At 37.1% G+C, this 17849-nt stretch overlaps 1 protein-coding gene across 2 annotated transcripts in view; it reads right to left on the reverse strand.

The window, feature by feature from the left end:
* Nav3 (neuron navigator 3) overlaps window positions 1-17849 on the reverse strand; it is a 329995-nt gene that overhangs the window by 44483 nt on the left and 267663 nt on the right. For both annotated transcript variants that reach the window (XM_055626040.1, XM_055626039.1), the window contains exons 21-23: window positions 17168-17191; window positions 14553-14630; window positions 7507-7590 (exon numbers count right to left, since the gene is read on the reverse strand). In XM_055626040.1, the coding sequence (XP_055482015.1) occupies window positions 7507-7590; window positions 14553-14630; window positions 17168-17191 (186 nt within the window). The remainder of the gene's footprint in view (window positions 1-7506; window positions 7591-14552; window positions 14631-17167; window positions 17192-17849) is intronic.

A 17849-nucleotide genomic window follows, 5' to 3' on the forward strand; every position in this document is an offset into this window, starting at 1 on the left:
GTACCATAGGAATTGATTCTCCGTATTCAAGTGTAAATCTTGGCAGTCATCCCAAACTCAGTTCTTTAAAATGTCATCTTAATGTGGTCAGATGGCATATTAAAGTCGCCTTAGGATTCTGATAATTTTTTTCATGCATCAGTGAATAGAAACACATGTAACGCAAAGTCCTGTTATATTAAATTATAGAGAATGTCAGGGTCTATTCTTGGTGTCTCCTACAATAAAGCTAAGCAATTTTACTGCAGAAAATTTTGTTGCTTCATACATTGGAATATCTAGTAATGTTTCTAATCTTAGGTTGACACTGCAATGGCTGGAAATGACAGAGGGAAATAGAATAAATACATACATGGTGCCTCATATTTGTTTCTCCCCTCTTTCCTTTTCTTCCTGAGAAAGGGTTTTACTCTGTTGCCCAGGCAACAATACCACGCTTTAGCCTCCCAAGCACTGGGATTATAGGAATCAGCATCATGCTGTATTTCATCTGTCTGTTTTCTTGACTATCTCACATATTCCTGATAGATACTGGTCAGATTTAAAAAAATAAACTCCTTCTGATCAGAAGGAATGAGAGAAAGACCTCCCCTATCAGTGGACTTGGGAGGGGCAAGCGAGAAGAAGGGGGAGGGAGGGTGGGGCTGGGAGGGGAGGAGGGAGGGGCCTATGGGGGGATACAAAGTGAATAAACTGTAATTAATAAAAAATAAAAAATACAAATAAAAAAAACTCTGTGGACTTTAAACAATTTATAAATAAAAACCTCACAATGAAAATTAGGAGACTGCTAAATTTATATATAGATTTTTCAGATAGCTCATTTTAACCATGCATTTTCATAGAGAGAACATCACATTGCAGACAATTTGCAACCAGTTCATCATAATTACTCAGTCTCCCCAATTTTCTACTCTGTGTCCCTTGCCCAATTAGCACAAGCAATTTTAGTAAAACTTAATGTTTCCACTTGAAACTCCTGAGAGATAAAGTATTTACTGGAAATGGATTCACATAATTTAAAAATTAATTTTATAACCAGTGCTTAGGTGAGTGTTAAATTTTAATTAAAGTCAGACTTTCATCCTTGGTTTTGGAATCAATGATGCTTATGCTGCAAGATTTAAAAATCTGCTAAAATATTTGGCTCTGGCTTTACAAGAAGAAATGGAAATAAGATCTTATGCAAATGTCTGGTAATTGAGTTTAATTTTGAGCCATCTGAGTTATTTAAGTGTCAAAGCTTTACCTCTTCTAGAGAAGTCCTTCTACAAACTTTTTTTTTTTTTTGAGAAAGGATTTCTCTATGTAACTCTGGCTCTTCTGGAACTATCTCTATAGATGAGGCTGGCCTTTAACTCACAGAGATTTCCCTGATCCAGAGTGCCAGGATTAATGATGTATACCAACATGTCCATTTTTTCCTATTAAAAAGTCACTCTTGTAAAATTGGTTAAGAGTGGAATATCCACAGAGATCTGCATGCTTAATATACCATGGAAAAATGATTACTTTGTAAAATTTATTTTAAAAAATGTAAAAAATGTTTTACTTTGAAAATGACAGATATGAGTAGATTAATTGTTATTTGTTGTGGCTTAGTAAAACCAAGTGATGAATAACTGTGTAAGAAATACATCTACTATGCAATTTGTGACAATTCCTATCTGTTTAAAAATCTAGGTTGGCAGAATTCATGTTGGTAGTTCTTTGGGATAGCTTTCTAACCATAAATAACTGCCTGTAAGATATTCTCTAGGACTTTATTTAAACTGATAGCTAAGTTTCACACAGTTTGACACAATCCGTTCAAATCTATATTTATTATTCCCCACATCTGCAAAAAGTTCTGTTAATAAAACCCACTCTCATTTTGTCATTTGAGCTACAACTGTGACCTTTCTGAGAATTTCATATGACTTTTATTTTTTGCCACTCTTTCCCTTATAGGCCAAAGTAAAATATCCCTATTTTGGTGAACTTTTTTCCTATCAGAAAAAAAAAAAAAATAGAAGAGGTCCCTTTTACATTATTCAGTTTAATATCTCCTTTAGTTGTTGAGAAATCATTCTTTTTGGTTGATTTATGACTCAGCACATGTTGGAGTGATTTTATGAAAAGTTCTGGTCTACACTTGGATGTATTCTCTGAAGAACAAAACTTCAGCTTTAGTCCTCACATCTTTAGTTGTATAATAGGATGTTCTTCAGCTAGGGAGCTAGGGTGCCACATAAAAACATCAAAACCTTGGCAGCCTGTTATAGATAGGAAGCCTGTGCATGGTTAAGTAAATAGAACTCTCTACACTGGGTAACAAGGAAGTCAGGAGTCTCTTTCTTTCTTCCTCAGTAGGAAGAAAGTAGGAAGAAATAAACATAAACCATTTTAAATACTTAACTAGGGTATGGAAATTTCACAATATTATTCTTGTCTTTATTATTTTGGGTCATTAGAGTTAGTTGTTTGTATTAATTTTAAGGCTGTATCTTTCTAATATTTTGGTAATGCATTGAAATTACAATGCTGCCTTCAAATCTATACTTATATTCCTTTTGAAAGAAATTGACTGATTGCCTCGTGGTGAGAGGTTTGTGCAAGGACTATGATCAATAATGAGTTCAGAGATTGCTGACTACAAAATCATCAAATAATCTGAAATATCTTTAGATAGTCTCAATTTTGTTATGGTCAACGGAAAATCCTTAAGTGTAGAGAATCTGCTAAGCATTCATGAAAGTCTGTGATAAGAAATGTTTATGCCGTATAAGTAACTGGTTAGACTGCCATGCAATGAAGTCATTCAGAGGTCCTCCCATCTCTTCAGACACACACAAAAAGCAGGTCTAACTAATTCCACAAAGATTTTTGAGAATGAAGAAATCAGATCTTTTGTCTCTCCTCAATTTCTATAATAAATTCAAGAGATGAAACTCTGACTCCTGTCAACCATGTAAGAGTCTGCTTTTCCAGGTCCTCTTCAATGCATGGCCTTTGATTGATAATTCAGTCCCTGAAGGCCTCCAGGAGCCCAGATTTATTGGCTTTGTTGGTCTTATGGAGCTCCTGTCCACTTTGGGTCCGTGTATTTCCCCACTCTCTCTTTCCTCTTTGATCAGCTCCCTCTGGCCGGGTGCAGACTTGCCAGGCCCCAGAGGAAGAGAATACAGCCAGTCCTAATGAGACTTGATAGGCTGAAGTCAGATGAGAAGGAGGGCTTGCCCTTTCTGAGAAATGGTGTAGGGCAATAGGGGGAAAGAGGGAGGAAGGGTAGGACCCAGAGGAGGGTGCTTTAATCGGGATGTAAATTGAATAAATTATAAAAAATAAAGTTAAATTTAAAAAGTCTACTTTTCTGTGTTTTCTAGCTTTAGTGTATAAAGTCATCTTGATTAGTTTCACATTTCTTTGGGTAGTTACCATGTGTCTTTCAGTTTAAGTATTACAAGTTATAAGTATTATATCAGAAATGCTTCAAAACAAAATAATCAAACGTTTCCTTGATACTATCCTTTTGGATTTTTTTTTTCAACCTAATTTTCACATTGTACTTGACTGCTTTCAAATTTTCTCATTATATTTCTCTCCATTATAAGTTCTACAAGCTTGACAACAAATCTTGTGAAACAACTGAACCTGCTAGGCGAGGCTCTTCAGTTTTACACTAAATATGTCTTTAATTCCTATAATGCCACTCTATTAATCTCACAGTGGTTAACTGTGGTATCTTTGAAAGTGGTTCTCTCTCCCCAGCCTACTATGCATTTGCCTTGAAAACTTACTACTTTTTAAAAAAATTCAAATAAAAGTGCTTTACCAAATGTTTTTATATTTTTAAAATTAAAGATTCATCTTCATCTTATGCTGTAAAACATTAAAAGGTATATTATCTGACTCTAGAAATATGTTTTTGCAAACACCTCTAGATGGGAAATGTCTGGACATAAAATATGTAGAGACAAAGCAAACTACTTATAGTTTTCTGTGTTGCATCCCAGCGTTTCACATTGAATGTCCTCTTTTCCAAGATTTAAGTTCATGTTCACCTGTGTTCTTCACAGAGGTAAGAATGGCTTTACAGTTAGCACACATGAAACTCATCATTCTTGGAAGATGGTTCTCTATACCTCAAAAACCTTCTAACGAGACTAGTCTAGCATACTTTAGGACTCATTTTCTCTTTGTCTGAGCTCAATGTCTTCAGGCAACTAATTTGAGCATCTCTTGAATTTTAAATTCCTAAATATTAGTATGCATTATATTATCAAATTTGAGCAAGATTTCACAATGATACCTCTCATCATTCTTTTGGTTACTTATGCTTAGTCTGTTTTGCCTTCATGAAATACTCCCAAGTATTTCCCCTGAATAAATCTTCTTCATCCTCCATAACCTGAGGAGCTCAAATGGCCTCGTTTGAACCCTCTGAAAATGCTCATGGCTTTGTAGGACTCTGATAGAGCTATAGTCTTCTGCCTCCCGAGTTATTCATGCATGCTTTTTCAGCTTTCTGGGCTGCACAGATATAATAACAGTATTCTGTTCTTCTGGCATGAACATTTTGGCAAAAAGAATCAGTTATTTGGTATCTGAAAGCAAGAAAAATATTTGGATACTATTCAAGAGAGTTATTTTGGTGAATAAATTGAAATAATGTATCTACGTAGAAATAACATGTGATTTCTAAAAGTATCCTGTAAAGCTAGAACATGGTTCGGATAATTGTTTAGTTTCTCTACTTCTCAAGTGTGCAACCAAGAACATGAAGCCATCTTGGTCTTTGGTTCTTCATGTGGAACTTCCATTCTTGTTTTTCAATGATCTCACTCTCAGTTGGAGTTTGTTCAGTGGCATTTAATATTATGCCGACTCTGATGTTTTACTTTTTTATCGTCATCTGTTACGTATCAGAATAAAAATTTCAGTTAGAGTATATGCATTTATAAACACACACACATATGATGGCTATTAAAACCAATGCAGATCTTATGCCTACATGAGCATTTTTATGTATGAGTATTTTATATAAAAGCAATGAAAAAAATCAGAAAAAATACTATTCATAGCCTAACTTATGAGAAATATACATGGCCTTTCTGGAGTTTTTTATTCTAGCAGATAAATATATCTTTACAGATAGAGATAGGCAAATAATCCATTTACCTATTTTATTCCATATTCTTTCTTCTGGTCCCATAGAAGTTCAATATAAATTTGGTGAATGACTAAGCAAATGAACCTTGGAACTATAGGAACTGAGATTAAAAACAGAGCTCTTTTTTGAGTCTTTTTCTAAGGGTTGTTGGATCACCAGAGAGCAATATACCCTTTTTATCTTAGTTCCCTGAAGAAATGCCTTTCCTGAAATATGATTAAATGTTATGCCCTCAGCTTTTAGAAAAATGTCTAAGTGAACAATGCATTTTTGTCTTTTGTTATTTCATGACCCCAATTTAAGAACCCTTGTGATACATTTATCCTTAAATCCCTGGCCAAGATGTTAGTCTGTTCGATCTAAATTATACTCTTTTGGTCAGACAATGAAACAAAACCCACCAAGAAATCTCTCTTTGTCCCCTCAGTTCTTTTGAAAGCTGGTTCAGCCTAGGGATTTGTGGCTGGGCCATATGGTTCAAGAATCTTGTTTTATACATTCATCTGCTGGTTTAAATCAGTTGCTGTCACTGTATTATGCAAATCATTTTATAGATCTTTTCAAAAGAAAATGTTAATCCACAAAATTGAGGTGCATAAATAGTTACCAACATTCTCTGTATAGTTCTAAACTGAAGAAGAATAATTTTATGTTTAGATAAAAGTATTAAAGGTAATTTCATCATGATACTTCTGGGCAATTGAAATTATTTTGCTGATGTTATTTTAAGGATACTATGTACAAAATGACAAAAGTTCTTATCATAAAGATTTATATTTAGAATATTTATAGATTATCCCCAGATATGATAAGTTAACATACTTGTGTATCTTACATAATCCTATGGAAAATTCTTCTTTCACAAATATAAAAGAGTTGGAGGACATATGAAGGCATCGTCAAGAGTGATTATTCATTTTGATTTCTTAAATATATCACAGTGAATGCTAACCATCACTTCCAGAAGTATTCCTAACATAAGCTGGGTATGAATTACTCTATGTTCTTTCTTTGCTCACCTTTGCACATCCATTTGTGCATGGTGTGCGTGTCTGTGCATGTGTGCACACGCTTGTGCGTAGTAAGTTTGAAGTTGATAGTGGTTATCTTTCTTGACTGTTCGTCACCTTATGAATTTATGGTTTCTGGAGGAACTGGATCTAGTTTGCCTACTCAACATGCTTTTGGAATTACCTATTTGTGCCCAATCTAACCTCCTACAATTTTATAAGTTTTGCAGTATTTTAAGTAGGGCTTCATGCTCATTTGGCTTTTACTTTGGGTTCTGAGGGATCTTTACTCTGTATCTCACATTTGCCTGGCGAAAGCTTTAACCAACAAGCTCCCAGCCCCTTTAGAATTTTTTTTTTCCTAGTGGATCAACTCTTCTTTAAAATTTATTTATTTTTTTAATTAATTACAGTTTATTCACTTTTTATTCCAGCTGTAGTCCTCTCCCTTGTCCTCTCCCAATCTCATCCTCCCTCCCTCACCTCCTCACATGCCCCTCCCACAGTCCACCGATAGGGGAGGTCCTCATTCCCTTCCCTCTGACCCCAACCTATCAGGTCTCATCAGGACTGGCTGCATTGCCTTCCTCTCTGGCCTGGCAAGGCTGCTCCCCCGTCAGGGTCAGGGGAAGGTGATCAAAGAGCCAGCCACTAAGTTCATGTCGGAAACAGCCCCTGTTCCCTTTACTAGGGAACCCACTTGGACGCTGAGCTGCCATGGGCTACATCTCAGCAGGGGGTTTCTAGGTTATTTCCATGAATGGTCCTTGGTTGGAGTATCACTCTCAGAAAGGACCCCTGTGCCCAGATATTTTGGTTCTGTTGCTCTCCTTGTGGAGGTCCTGACCCTTTCAGATCTTTCTATGTCCCCCTTCTTTCATATTTTTTATAAGGAAAAAAAGAATCATGCAGGAAGGTAACATTTCTGGATTGTCTCAATGCATGTGATGCAATCATAATATTTTGCTTATTTTTCACAGACCATACAGTTGTGAAAATTCTCCTAAAGCACATTTCTTGTTAACTATATAACAATTTGAGAATACTTGAATTCTCCTATATAAAGCTTCCTCTCAGCATTGTTTAATAATTAGAAGTAAATAATCAGGCCTATATGGCAGAACTTTGTGTGTATTTTTGCCCGTGTGTTCCAATATGAACGATCTGGTCACATCTTTAAATTAAAACTGGAAAATAAAAGGTACCATCTACTCATAGTTTCAGTTTAGCAACGAAGGGATGCCCTTTAGTACTGTTTTTAAAACAGTAAGATCTAGCTGTTGTTTAGCGTTCTCTGAAGTGTACTTTCTCCTTTCAAGCCTCAGTGGCAATTACTGGACATACCTTTTGTTCCGCTGTCATGGTTAGACTTTGCAACCGGCCAGTCATATTTCCTAAACTCTTTTCAAAAGCTGCTACAAGGTGAGCCTGTGAACAAAACAGAAGAAAATAGTTAAAATGTCAGAATCTCATTTAGATAAGATAAAGTCACTTCGTTTTACAAAATGTTTAATTTTAGGTGTTCCAACTATGTATTGTGACTTTCACAGTTAGTTCTTGGTGGTGATACTCCTTTAACACATATCTTTATTTTCCACTTTTAAACTTTGGTTCCCAAAATCAGTGCTTCAGTCTTTTGACATTTAATGTGAACTCGCCTTCCAAAATGGGATGGTATTTTGCAAATAACAACACCTTCTGACTTGCACATCATGCAGCGATCTGACACCCAAAATACCATACAAATTTCCCAGCTGCCAAGTTTTTAGAAAGAAGGCCCAAAAGGAGGTCATTGAGATAGTCAGTGGACAAATGTTTCTCATTTTTTGACTTCTATGATGACCTTTGAAGATATTGTTAGCTCTTCTATTGTGTGGACATTCTCCTTCAAGTGTCAGACATCTGCTGACAGTTAGAACATTATCTTTTCTCTTTTTCTACTTGCAAAGAACATAATGGCAAAGAATTGTCTTCACTTTCAAATCTCTGATAATAAAAGGGTCTTTCCCCCTACTTTGATCCCCTTAAAGAAATAGAGCTAGGCCAGGCAGAAATAAATAATCATATGGTCAAATTTAACATTAAGCTTTGATGGTTTTGCAGTTTTATTTTTTCTTTTCTTCTTTTTTTTCTTTTCTTTCTTTATTTCTCTTGATTTCTTTATTTTTTTTTTTTTTACTGTTTCTTCACTTTGTATCCCAGCTGTGGCCCCCTTCCTCATTCCTTCCCAATCCCATCCTCCCTCCCTCTTCTCCTCCCATAACCCTTTCCAAGTCCACTGATAGGGAAGGTCCTCATTCCCTTCCCTCTGACCCCAACCTATCAGGTCTCATCAGGACTGGCTGCATTGTCTTCCTCTGTGGCCTGGCAAGGATGCTCCGCCTTCAGGAGGAGGTGATCAAAGAGACAGCCACTGAGTTCATGTCAGACAGTCCCTGTTCCCTTTACTAGGGAACCCACTTGGACACTGAGCTGTCATGGGCTACATCTGTACAGAGGTTCTAGGTTATCTCCATGAATGGTCCTAGGTTGGAGTTTCAGTCTGAGAAAAGACCCCTAGGCCTAGATATTTTAGTTCTGTTGCTTTCTTTGTGGAACTCCTGTTCCATGCAGGTCTTTCTATTATCCCCCTTCTTTCATAAGATTCCCTGTACTTTGCCCAAAGTTTGGCTATGAGTCTCAGCATCCGCTTTGATACCCTGCTGGGTAGAGTCTTTCAGAGGCCCTCTGTGGTAGGCTCCTGTCCTGTTTCCTCTTTCCTCTCTCTTCCAATGTTTGTTGCATTTGCCTTTTTGAGTGAGGATTGATCATCTTACCCAGAGTCATCCTTCTTGCTTAGTTTCTTTAGATGTACAGCTTTTATTTTAAATTTTAGAGAATTACACATATTGTAATAAATAAACATCACACTCATGATTAGGACTGCTTGCTAGGACAGCTGCAAATGAGGCCATTTCTTCCTGAGATACCATTATTCAGCAGCGTGAGGTGCAAATACTAAGCATAAACAGGTGGCCCACTCATCCCCATGACTTCAGGAACAACTCCATGTGTACTATTTAAAAATGATAGAATTTATTGTGGTCCTAAAGGGATCTAAAGATTGGCTATTTTCTAAGCTCAGCATATGGCAAGCTAGAGCTGGGTAGAATCTCCTCAATTTTGGCAAAAGCTTGATTTTTTTTTTCCTGAAGAAAGGGTGTGTTGGGACCCTAACACTTTTTTTTTTTCTGTAGCAGAGCCAAAAGGCTGAGACACCTCCTATCAAATGGCTAACAAAAATTCCCATAAGGATCAGTGTTCTGATGGTTTATTCCATAATTAGCACAGGCAACTTTGCTCCTGAGGCTCATCATGAGCTGCTCTTCACAGATAGGACAGTAGGGAGAAAACAATTTGCAGAGAATACTGTTCAAACTTCAGACCTCCATGAATACTTTTTATTCTTTTACTCAGATACTGGGACCTTTTCTTTCCTGCTAAACATTATAGGTCACTCCTATATTATATTATTGATACGTCTTACATTTTCTGCTTTATTGATACTTCTCACATATAAGTTGCATTCTCAAGCACTAGGTTTTAATTTGAGCAATTTTACAAAGTATCCAGGTATTAGCATATAATCTTCATGACTTTTTCTTCTTTTTAATAATACTTTTGAAGTAAACCATTCTTCTCTCTGAATTTACAATTTGCCCATGATTTATTGATTGCAGCTTTGTCTTTTAAAATAACAACACTATCCCCACAAACAAGGCACCAAATCCTAAAACTAAGCTTGTCTCTCACCCCAAATAGGGAACACTCTGGAAGAAAAGGTTTCTTATTTGACACATAAAATAATCCTGAATACTGTGATATTTTACTTCTCAAAAAGAAAGCAATTGTTTAATTATTGGGCAGTAGGGCCTTTGATGCATACATTTGAAGAAAATTGTAATTTGTATATATTTAGTCTATTTACTAAGAATTTAAAATATGAAAATATTAGGATTATAAAGAATAGATTATATGCATCAACTATATCTATATCTTATATTAACGAAAATGATAAAATAGTTTACATTAGAATATTGTGCTGGCTAGTTTATGTCAACTCGACACAAACTAGAGTCATCTGAAAGGAGGGAACCTCAATTAGGAAAATGCCTCCATAAGATCTGGATGATAGCAGATCCTTAGGGTATTTTCTTAATTAGTGACTGATTGGAGGAGTTCAATCCATTATGGGTGGTGTCATTCCTAGGCTGTTGGTCCTAGGTTTAACAAGAAAGCAGGCTCAACAAGCCATGGGAAGCAAGCCAGTAAGCAGCATCCCTTCATGGCTTCTGCATTACCTCCTGCCTCCAGGTTCCTGCCCTGTTTGAGTTCCTGTCCTGATTTCCTTCAAAGATGAACAGCAAAATGGAAGTGCAAACCAAATAAACTGTTTACTCCCCAACTTCCTTTTTGGTATTTCATTGAGGCAATAGAAAGAGTAGCTAAGACAAATAAAATTGTCTAATCTTTGTAAGCTTGCTGTGTATTAATTTTTCATAAAGGCCTAATAATTGGTTGTTAAATATAATTTTGACATTATTTTCCATTAATTTCCATTATCTTCAATGGAAAGTATGTTAAAATTTTATTAGATAGCTATCATTTTATATTTATGGCTTCTTGGCTTAGTTTATCAGATTAACTTTATTACTTCAGAAGTAATGAAAGTTAAATTTCTCACTAAATGCACAGAATTACAGAAGAACAAAGAGATAAAGAAGGATAATTTTTTTATCAATGATTATTTTTATTGCATTGTATGTGAAACCCCTTGACTATTAAAAATTATGATTTTCAGGGTGACAGCAAAGTTTACTAGGTTGTCACTCTTTTTAGCAGCTCATATTTTCCAAAATAGAGTGGAAAGGATTAATATGAGATTAGTACTGTGTGATGTGAGAAGAAGGCTGACTGGGCACTAAAACAGGGAAACCTAACTGCTAGTTAGGAAGAGATATTTTTCATAATGGTCATGGAATTACACTATATAATGTGATACACACAAAGAAAATGACTGTGATTTTTTTTTAACAGCAAGATGAAATGCTATTATCCATAATGACTACATTGCATATATTGACATAGAATGAAATAATAGTTCATTATATATATGTAAATATGTATAATGCATTATCTATTTAAGGATATGCATTTGAGAAGCAGAGTTGATGTGAGTTCTATTCTTAAACATACATAAGGAACTGTATTTTCTTTGGTACTGTACAGAATTTCTCAACACTGTTTTTACCATTAACACGTAAAGATTATCCATGGGAAATTGAGAGTAGAGCAAGAGAAACAGCTGTATTATATATAAAAATACAAGAAAGAAATGGAGCACATGCTCAGAAAATATTGTAGCGAAGAGATTTTTAGTTAAAAAAGATTTATTTCCTAAAGGCATAATTGCCGTTTGTCTTGCTATATACTCATTTGGTAGTGCCTTTGAAAAATGACAGTGATAGCAGGCTTGGTTCACATTTTAAATTATCCAAGGGCCAAGACTTGTCAACTCCCCAAAAGAAAACACACAGAGAGAAAAGAAGCACACAATCCACCTGCCGAGGCTGCGTGGATATGTGGGAGAGAGGGCCAGGGCGATCTGACTTTTCCATGGGATATTGTGTATTAACGCTGAGCTGGTGCCGATCTTGCTTTGCTTTCTGTTATTTGCTGGAGGGACAAGGACTCAGAGGAGGCCATTTGCCGTTACGACCTCTGCCTTTTCTGAGATGCACTAGCAGAATAAGCTTCCTATACCATCCCTTGTCGGTTAATGCGACTCTTTTCAGAGCAAATCTGTAAGGAGGAAAGGACTACTGTGCGCTGCCCGGACTGGGACTTTATTATGCTAGTCAAATGAAAAGACTGCCCACATGATGTCTTCCTCCTTTATCACTCTGCTCTACTGAGCAGTGATAGAACAAGTTGAAACAGATTTATTAATGTCAAGCCCTAGCATGGAACACGTAAATCACAAAAAGGTAGTTAATCAAGTGGAAGCATTAGGATCTGATACAGTTGCTCAGAGATTAACATTAAGACTAATGTTCCTTAAAAGATTACTAGCCTGAAAACTACTCATCAAAAATCTGTCCTTATAAAGTATACCTACTACACTTCCATATAACAATTTTTCTTGTGGAGATCACACGTTTAACCAAACACAAGTTTACTTACAGTCTGAATAAGTTAATACTTAAAAACTAATGCAGCTAGGAGTTCAGCTGAAAGACTATATGACTTTTAATAAAAAGACCCGTCTTTACATATGAATAAAAGCTGAGAGACAAAACAACAACAACCAAACAAGCCAAACCCCTAGGACTGGATGTAGCTCAGGTGATGGAATGCTTACCTGGCATATCCAATCCCAAGTATCACAAAAGCAGACAAACATACGACAACAGCTCAAACACACAACAAAAAGTGATCATGGATGAGCACGTTGGTAAGACCTTCTCATTGCACATAAATTCAATCCAATGCGTTTATGGCTTTTATACTGATCCTTGTCCTCTGGGTTCAAATTCAGAAACTCAGCAGTTTTACAGAACTGTAGATATAATGGCATAAAGTTGACAGCTGCCTCAGAACCATCTTTTTAATATTTCAACTTAGATAACAACAGTGGGCAAAAAATGCTATTTTCTAGCAAGGTTCAAAAAAATCTGTTCTTATTATTGGGTATCTCCTAACAAGCTTTATGAACAATAATAACCCATCTCAAGTTAATATTATTCCCCTGGAGTTAAAGCATAATTTCAACAGGATGGGGGCCTTCTATAGAGGTCCTCTGAAAGGCTCCACCCAACAGGGGATCGAAGCAGATGCAGAGACTCACAACCAAACTTTGGGCAGAGGGCAGGGAGTCTTATGGAAGAGTGGGGAGATAGAAGGAGCTAGGGGGATAGAAGGACCTAAAGGCAATAGGAGACCACAAGGAGACCAACAAAGCCAAAAAAAAATCTGGGCACAGGGGGACTTGCAGAGACTGATGCACCAACCAAGGACCATGAATGGAGAGGACCTTGTCCCCTCCTCAGATGTAGCCCAGTTCAGTCTTCATGTGGGTTTCCTCGTATGAGGAGCAGGGGTTATCTCTGACATGAACTCGGTTGCCTTCTCTTTGATCACTTCCTCCTGGCATGAGGCCTTGACAGGACATAGAGGAAAATAGACAGGCCATAGATCCAGGTCAGATGACAGAGGAGGAGGACTCCTCTTTCAATGGATGGGAGTGGGGAAGAGGGAGGGAAGGTGGAACCAGAGGAGATGACGGAGGGGTCTACTATCGGGATATAGAGTGAATAAATTGTAAAAACAAAACAAAAAAACCCCAAAAACTAAAAACTAAAAAAAAAAAAAATGTCACCTCAGCCACAGAGCTAAAATTAATTCACTGTGAGTGAAATGACTTATTTCCTGTGGATTTCTATTACAATGTCATACACTATGGCCCTGCACCTGTTCATTTTTGATATGTCATGCTTTGTGTAGGAGAAAAAAAAATGTCTATGGAGAGGCAACAATGGTGAGAGCGGGAGAAACCCAAAACCATATAGCGGGAGGACAGAGCTAAGACTACAGAGGGCATATGGCAGCCTAGCAGGAGCTTCCTCACCCCCTGCTATGGCTTCTCACACTCTTATTTCTTAGGAATGAGCACAATGCCCCATGCTCTCCTGTGTTATATAGTCCATCAACTCTGAGTCCTCCTGAGAGTGTAGAAATACATTCGATCGGAAAGTTAATAAGATTGGTAGTCTCCATTGTCGCAGTTTTCACAAACAGAAGCTGCTCTAATGCCTGCAAATGTGGATTCTTCTAAACTGGTCTAAGAAGGCAGCCGTGGCATTTTGAGAGAGTTGTATTTCACATTCAGTGGAGCTAAGCTATCATATTTAGATTCAGATTTTCTTTTTATTTTACATTTTATTGTATGCTTCATTAATTGCTGAAGGGGACAGGACCCAAAATACGTTGTCTTCCAGAGTCAAATCCTCACAGCCCTTACTATGTTTTTGGCTTGAGAAAAAAATCCTGCATGTAGAGGGACAAAAGTAAGACACGAGAAAAGAGGTAACATTTATAATCATTATTGCAGTATGTAATTTTCTGACATAAAAAAAACCAACTTGTTTTGTTTTGTTTCACCGTGTTGTCACTTACCAGTTGGATGTATATTTTAATAGTAAGTGGGCAGAACACTTCAATTTCATGTGAGTTTTACTTTACAGAACCTTACATTGCATAACTGTGGACACTTAACCTTTGTTGATGAAGCCAGTCCCTCTAACTATGTAAAAGTCTGTTCTGATATCTTCCAGCAAGAAAAGGCAACTTACATTTGCAGACAGCTGAGACGTGAGGGTAGCAACCTTCTCCTGGGATGCAACCAGCTCTCTCCGTAACTTATGGATTTGCTGTGTGAGTGAAAAGTACAATATACGAAATGACCCATTAACACTCAGCCTTTAGTACAAGAGAGCAAGGGGAGTAGCAACAGACGAATCACTAACAGCGCCTTTCAGAGAGGTGATTAATAGCTACACTGCAGCTCTCAAATGCTACTTACGAAGAGGGGAATGAAGTTTTAGCTGCCATAATCGGGGCTTGAATATGCTCACCAAATTATACAATTGCCTCTGCTCTAAGTCCTGCCTGACTCATGAAATAGTTCACCGTCCTTATGGAGTTTGCTCTTCTACAACTTTATTTTGATAAAAACTCAAGCATAAAATAATCTTTAAAAATCCATATATACCATTTACATATTTTTTCTTGATTTTTTAAAATGTAAATGATTTGCCATACAACTTTTTTGAAAACCTGAGATGTTTACTGAATGCATTTTAGTTTTCTACATTTTATAAGATTTTTAAAAAGTATAGAGTATCTTATAATATGCAAAACCTGTCTTTAAATACTTAATGAGTCCATATTTGAAAATATATGTATTTTTTTTCTTTTTGAGACAGGATATTATCATGTAGTCCAATCTGTGCTCAAACTTTTCATTCTCCTGCCTCAGGTTCTGAAGTGTAGAAATTATAAGAATGTATACATATCTTGTGACCTATAACAGTGATGTCCCTGAAAGATACACTAACGAAATAGTGGCACAAATTTTATGGGAATAACCAACCACTTTTAAAAATTGGATTCTGGGCCCACTCAATGAGATGGAAGCCATATCTGACACTGCTAAAACTGCCAAGAAACTGTGACTAGGTAGACCATGGGCCCAGGGCCTATGAGTCCACAAAAGAATCATGCCAACAAAATGGTCATTAGTGACAGATTGCTACACTCATATATCAGTTCTTCACTCAACTCTCATAAGAGAAGCTTCTGGTAGTAGATGAGAATTATCATGAGACCTGCAACTGGAAAATATCCAGAGAATGAAAGACTTATGAGCACTTGGTTCTAAATAGTTGTTTTTGTCAAACTTCTCCTCTCAAGGTTCAGTGATCTAAGCAGAACAGGAGGCAGAAAGGTTTTCAGAGCCAGAGGTGATAGATGACTTAAAAGAAAAATGTCTTCGAGACACACATATGAACTCAGAGATGGCGGCAGCAGGCACAGAGCCTGCACTGGTTCAGTCCATTCAAGCTCCCAACACTGAGAAGGGGAAATCAACATGGGCTCTACCCTATAGAATTTCGCTAAGTAACAATTTCACTGTTAGTTCTACTTTAAAAAAGAAAATCCACCTCACTCCCAATGAATAGGTGTGCTACTCTCCTATAACAATACTGGATTATTTAATTTTAGAAAACAAAGCGTATTTTAGCTTCTAGACCAAAGCAAGCTAAAAGAGGCCTTCTCTATTTATGCCTTTATTATAAAATTCTATTTCCTGTACCTTATAACCCAGAAAACTATAAATTATTTCAAAGCTGGTGACCTCCTATGAGCAGAAATGATGAGAGGACAATTGGATAGTTAATGTTAAGGCAAGCCAATGTTTCTGCATTTCCAAATTTCAGTAGCTGTTTCATGACCAAAACTCAAAGCTTTGTCAGATTTATGTGATGTAAAAAAATATAGTTTCAGATAAAAGAATTGTGTGTCATCGATACTCTCCATGAGTTTTGTACATATATAGAAGAAATTTTACTCTAAAATAGTGGTTCTCAATCTTCACAATGCTTTGGAGACAGTTCCTCATAAAGTTACTTTAGTACTACTTCATTACTTTAACTTTGTTAAGATTTGCTTTTAAGTCATGCGCTTGCATGTGTGTCCATGTGCGTGCATGTGAACGTGCCACATCCCTTAGAGCCAGAGCTACAGGTGTTTGTGAGTCACTAGACACGTGTGCCTGGATCTTTTGCAAGAGCAGTACACATTAACTGCTCAGCCATCTCTTCAGCCTCTGTGAATAAAGTTTAAGGTCCCCTTATACTCTTAAGCCAGGATGTGTTTTTTACAAAGGTAAAGAATTTCCTCTCCAAGTAGATGGTTAACTTTGTACATGATTGCAAGCATGTGTTTGTGAAATGCATCTTCATAAATATACAAAAATAACTCACACTCTTCATGCCACAACTAGATAGGCAGGGATTATGGTACCTGTTTGGAAAAGACCTTGTGAGTTAGATTCTACAGCTTCATTAATCCTAAATAGTGCCTCTCAGGCCATGAGACGAACACCGTGAAATGAATGTATGGATTTACTACTTTAATACCCGATTCACTAATCAGTGAATGAGTGGCAGCTACGACAGATAACTTATTAGATGTTGAGCTAAGACTAGGGCAAAATATGAGAGGAAAGCTTGCTGCAAAGACTTCCTTTCACGTTCTGTCTGAAGCAATGCCTAGGCCACGGATTTATTTCTACCAGAAGTCCTGTAGTTATGCCAGTGCATCAAGCACCCTCTAGTGGCAATAAGACAGATTTCATCCTAAAATAAGGCCGGTTTTCAAAGATTAAAATGATACAGATTTTTACCTCTGAATGAGCCTTTTCTTCAGCCTGTAAAAAAAAAAAAGAAAAAAGAAAAAAAAGATAGACATATGTTAATTATGCAAATAAGACTAACTTATTCTATATGTATTAATGAGTCAGAAGCCTGCCACAGAGGGCCTCTGAAAGGCTCTGCCCTGCAGACTATCAAAGCAGATGCTGAGACTTATGGCCAACCTTTGGGCAGAGTGCTGGGATTCTTATGAATGAAGTGGGAAATAATAAGATCTGGAGAGGACAGGAGCTCCACAAGGAGAGCAACAGAACCAAAAAATCTGAGCACAGGGGTCTTTCCTGAGACTGATATTCCAATCAAGTACCATGCATGGAGATAACCTAGAACCCCTGCACAGATGTAGCCCATGGCAGCTCATTGTCCAAGTGTGTCCCATAGTAATGGGAACAGGGACTGTCTCTGACATGAACTGATTGGCCTGCTCTTTGATCACCTCTCCCTGAAGGGGGGAACAGCCTTACCAGGCCATAGAAGAAGACAATGCAGCTACTCCTGATGAGACTTAATAAATTAGGACCAGAAGGAAGGAAAAGAAGACCTCCCCTATCAGTGGACTTGGGTAGGGGCATACGTGGAAAAGGGCAAGAAGGGAGGGATTGGGAAAGAAGGAGGTAGGGAGCTACAGGAGGGATACAAAGTGAATAAAGTGTA

The sequence above is a fragment of the Psammomys obesus genome, unplaced genomic scaffold, assembly GCF_907164565.1.
Source record: "Psammomys obesus unplaced genomic scaffold, mPsaObe1.curated_primary_1811, whole genome shotgun sequence".
In the NCBI taxonomy this organism is placed as follows: Eukaryota; Metazoa; Chordata; class Mammalia; order Rodentia; family Muridae; genus Psammomys; species Psammomys obesus.